Below are 4,897 nucleotides of genomic sequence, written 5' to 3'. Positions count from 1 at the left end.
TAACTATCAAAGGCAGGGTTTACGCGTACACTAATTGAATGAACTAAACGAGAGCTGATTGACTTCTTGTCGGATGCTATTCGCATCCTTTATCTCCCTCGCAAATCATGCACAAAAAGTCTTCCTTTTTTTTCCTTTTTTTTTTTAAGTAGCTAGTGTTCACAGCACCGAAGATCGCTCTCATCTCACGCAGTTTAATTATCTAAGCATCTGCCCAAAGGCTTGGCTAAACTTGGAAACATCATTGCGGAGACAAAGTGTTTCCTAAGTAGTCATGCAAGAAGCATACGTTGCGGAAATAAGTTTGCTCACTGTAAGATTCAGCTTCCTGATTATAACTATCAAAGGCAAGGTTTACGCGTACACTAATTGAATGAACTAAACGAGAGCTGATTGACTTCTTGTCGGATGCTTTTCGCATCCTTCATCTCCCTCGCAAATCATGCACAAAAAGTCTTCCTTTTTTTTTCCTTTTTTTTTAAGTAGCTAGTGTTCACAGCAACGAAGATCGCTCTCATCTCATGCAGTTTAATTATCTAAGCATCTGCCCAAAGGCTTGGCTAAACTTGGAAACATCATTGCGGAGACAAAGTGTTTCCTAAGTAGTCATGCAAGAAGCATACCTTGCGGAAATAAATTTTGCTGCTAAGAGACAAGACACGGCTTTTGCCTCAGGTCACAAATTCTCTTTGCTTCCAGTCCCGAAATAGGAAAGGAAATGGATGGACGAGGGTATTAAAAGACTCTTTGCCTTGTGTGAGGGCAGGGCTAATATGTGGAAAGGAGTCCATGAATAGGGATAACAAAGAATAGGCTTAAAGTCCAATCCCAGCACAGATGCCAAAGAAATAGTCAATCATGAGGGAAGATTAAAGATGCAAAATGTCAGTTTATTATTCCGCGCTTTCGTTGCCCTTTGTTTTCTTAAATAATGTTTCCTTCCTCGCCATTAAGGAAGCAAATTTAAAATTCCCGATAACTAAGCCATCCTAAAACATAAAAAGAAACAATCCATGGAAACTTTAAGTGTTTTTATGGCTTGAAGCTTATATTTGTAATGCAGTGCTAATTAAAAGCTTAAAATTTTCTTTAATATTGGATTCACATTTCATTTACTTAGGGGTCTATGGCACACTTGAACAAAATTACCGATCTTAAGAAAGCTTATTGTACAATTCAGCTCGCTAATTGGAACTATCAAAAGCAGGGTTTACGTGTACACAACCTGAAGTAAACGAGAACTGAGTGACTTCTTGTCTTATGCCATTCGCATCGTTTATCTCCGGCCTGAAGAACAGAATATACATTTTGGGCAAAAATAGACAACAAAGGAAACCATAGGCGCTCGACAGAGTTGTTACACAGTCCACAACCGTTACATACCATCCATCCAAGGACAATTCTACCGGGTGATAACAAAGCAACGAGAACAAAAATATGTACATGGAAAAGGCGATTCGTTTGGCCTCGCTGAAATTTTCAGGGATCTTCCTAATCTTAAAGGCACAGACCGAGGACACCAGCATTTGGAAGAAGATATAAAAGCATGTTGCCAGGAAAAGAGACTTTCCAACTGAGCTGGAGTATGCCTTGCATTCGTCAAAGGTGTAACGTTTCGGATAAATATGTTGAAAGTTGAAGGGTGGATCCAAAAGCAACCATGGCATCAACACCGACAACAGTGGAGCTAGAAATGCTATAACAATCCCAACCTGTACTTTGTTTGGAAGAGAAGTGAGTTCGAAACTGGTCATAATGGGAACCTGAAAAGCACAGGAAATAAGCAACACCTTTACCAATAATGTGGAGAGACAGATGTTATAGGTCAGATAACGTAACGGGTATATAATCATGCAAATTGTATTTGTGGTTTTAAAGACATCAATATATACCAGAGAGAATGATGCAAGAATTGTAAGTAAAAGGGAAAGGCTAAGCTCCCTATTAGATGCCTTGACGATGGGACTATTCCAGAATTTGCAGAGGGCAGCCAGACAAAACAATGTGACAACTACTCCGAGGGTGCCAAACGTTAGAATCACAATTCCGGTTATATTCGTATAGCTTATGTTGGCAGAGGGTAAGGCGACACACTCTGTATTCGCTGGGTTAGATATTGTTCCGTTGGGACATTCTCTGCAGCTTTCAGAACCAGCAGATGAGCTGATGGTTTCACCAAGGCACGGAAGGCACTGCCAACAACAAGGTGAGGTAGAAGATTTCCTTGTTCCAGGAGGACACTGTTCCGAACATTCCGATTTCGGAGGGCGACCAGATTTAGTCGTCCAATTCAGGGCTTCATGAAAAATCAAGCGAGTTTTGTTCCTCTTTGAATTTTTCCATTCTCCTATCAGCACCATCTTTACGCTCTCGACATCTCCATTGGGTACATTTTTAAAGCTGAAAATGTCGTAATACGCCGATCTCCTGTCGCCAAATCGATCGAACTTGATTTTTCCAGTTAGTCCGTCAAAACTGACGCGGCCAAGAAGCTTCTGCACGTCAAAACTGTTGGCTATCTGCAATTTCGCCCGATCTTTGGTCTCGTCATAGCTAAAATTTCGATTGAAAATATCTAGTGCGTGTGCCACGGCATATACGGCGTCAATGATGTACGGAACATAGGAGCTGTAGATTTCTTTAATCAACTCAATAGAGCACTGCTCAATTTGGCGATGAACACACTTCATGTTCTTCAAGAACTTCCATTTTTCGCTTGTACTGTGGTTCCATTCAGAAAAACTTCTATCGTCTCTCTCCTTGACCAATATTTCTTTTAAATATTCCTTGAAGCCAGAGTCGCTGAATTTATGGAATTGAAAACCTAAAGAGCTCTCGAGTATACCTTTTACTGGCAGTGTAGAAGTTGAATGAATCTCGCTCAAAATCCACACACGTCCAGTTAGGTTTTGCCTCTGAACCTCTGCCAAAAACTTCGTTTGGTAATTCTCGTATAACCATAAGATCACAACTTTGACATTGTCCATCTGTTTAAGCTTTTTAACTATGTTCCGAACACTCAGATGCGGACTTTCGAGGCGTATAAACTCCGTAAAAGCAATACAGAACGAGCTCTTCCTTGACGAACTTTCGCTAACCACTGCCCATGCTCCACTTCTTCCATACGAATCATCTTGTCCAACCACAGCAACATAGCCCCAGTTAAAGTGCGTAATTAAGTCAACCATCGCTTTTGCAAGAAACTTGTCCGAAGGCACCGTTCGATGTAAATGTTTATAGGTAAAATAGCTAAGCTCCGTACTGGTTGCTGTTCCAGTTATGCTCGAAACATTGAGCATCCGAAGAAATCCACCAATGAATAGCGCTGTTCTAGATTCGTTTGGGCCTATTAAAGAAATGATGGCTTTCTTTCTTGGGGCATTTTGGCTTAAATTGACGCAAGAATCAACGGTCAGTAGTTGATAAATGAGTCCCGCAGCTTTTGAGAGGTTTCCACCGTAATCCCTTATGTCATATCCTAAGGAAATGTTCGAAAGAAGACTTGTGTCATTGTTTATTCGTTCGATTGCGAAGATCATGGCCTGCATGCGACCAAGTCCTCTCAAATATATCTCTTCAAATGGCGACCCTGGCCAGTCTGGCACCTGGTGCACGCTAAAAAGTCCACCCAACATGATATCGCCTTCTCTGTATGGAGCCTGAACAGCAGCATAGAAGCACAGGAATAGAAACAAATGATAGTGCAACGAACTCATAGCAATACTCTTCTTTTCTCCGTTTACTTGTTGGTGAACCAAACGCAGAAACATTAGTTATTTGTACGTTGGTATATTTTGCACATATGATAGTGATAAGTTTGACAGTTTGACGCAATTGTTAAATGCAGCTGTTGCGTGGCGAATAAAAAGAAAAAACAATAATATATATATATATATATATATATATAGAACGTTCTTCTTCAAAACAATGCAAATTTTTGCAGATTAACACGCATTAAAAACTTTCAAGTGCAATTACCACTTCAACTAAGTAGTACTTATTTTTCTGACCTTGACAATAATTTGCATATAATTTAAAACGTACCTTCTTCTCAATAGTCTACAAAAAACTTTCAATAGAATTAACATTTCACTAAATTATAAGATAAGAAATAAATAAGTGCATTGTTCTTCCCAGATGTGAACATATGTTTTTCGAAACAATGTTTTTCGAAACAATGTCTTTCTTAATTTGCCATCGGAAAAGCTATCTAGACCTTCCGCTGATCAAACCATCCCGGAAACATAAAAAAAATAAACCAATCCATAGCACGTTAGACGAATGAATTTTCCTCGATAATAGATTAAATTTTGTTTAAACACGTAGAAATTAGCAATATTAACCGACGTTTCGGAGTTTTCATGATGCCATTGCCAAGGTAAATGTTAGGATAATGAATTCTGTGGGTATTATTAACCACAATGAAGTTACATGATAAAGAATGTGAGATTACATTGCAGAAATATTTTAACACGGATCGAGGCGGATTGTACGTTCAGAGTTAGTTTTAGTTCTCTGATGAATAATATCTCGTGCAAGAAGCAATCGAATTTATTTTCCCATTTTTATAGAACATCGAAGCGCCTCAGTAGGTCTTCATGGATCTTGTCATGTTTGTCTTTGTAGTGTTTATATAAAGAAGATGACCGTTGTTTATGTTCGTCCACACGTACGTGTAAGTGTCCGCGCGTATAGCCCACACGAAGTACTCCACTACAAAGGACTGCGATGATGCTGGGAACGAAAAATACAAAAAAAAATTTCTTGTTATCATAACATCTCGGAATCAATGCAATAAACATCATACGAGAGACTTTCAGATCTTGACGCAGGCAATCGTTTTTCCGGCAGAATCGACTAGACCAATCTACTCAGGGTTATTCTACTGTTATTGCGA

At 39.4% G+C, this 4,897-nt stretch overlaps 1 protein-coding gene across 1 annotated transcript; it reads right to left on the bottom strand.

Moving 5' to 3' along the window:
* Positions 1–1,175: 1,175 nt before the first annotated feature.
* On the bottom strand, positions 1,176–3,770 carry LOC136280663 (extracellular calcium-sensing receptor-like). Its single transcript, XM_066166299.1, has one exon. The coding sequence runs from the start codon at positions 3,768–3,770 to the stop codon at positions 1,185–1,187; it is 2,586 nt and encodes an 861-aa protein (XP_066022396.1). The 3' UTR covers positions 1,176–1,184.
* Positions 3,771–4,897: the final 1,127 nt, after the last annotated feature.

Source organism: Pocillopora verrucosa, chromosome 5 (genome assembly GCF_036669915.1).
Source record: "Pocillopora verrucosa isolate sample1 chromosome 5, ASM3666991v2, whole genome shotgun sequence".
Lineage (NCBI taxonomy): Eukaryota > Metazoa > Cnidaria > Anthozoa > Scleractinia > Pocilloporidae > Pocillopora > Pocillopora verrucosa.
Note: the sequence above shows the minus strand (reverse complement) of the source record. Positions and strands in the feature narration are given on the sequence as shown.

Coding starts and splice junctions, on each gene's coding strand:
- LOC136280663 (XM_066166299.1), bottom strand. CDS start 3,770: ATGTTTCTGCGTTTGGTTCACCAACAAGTAAACGGAGAAAAGAAGAGT.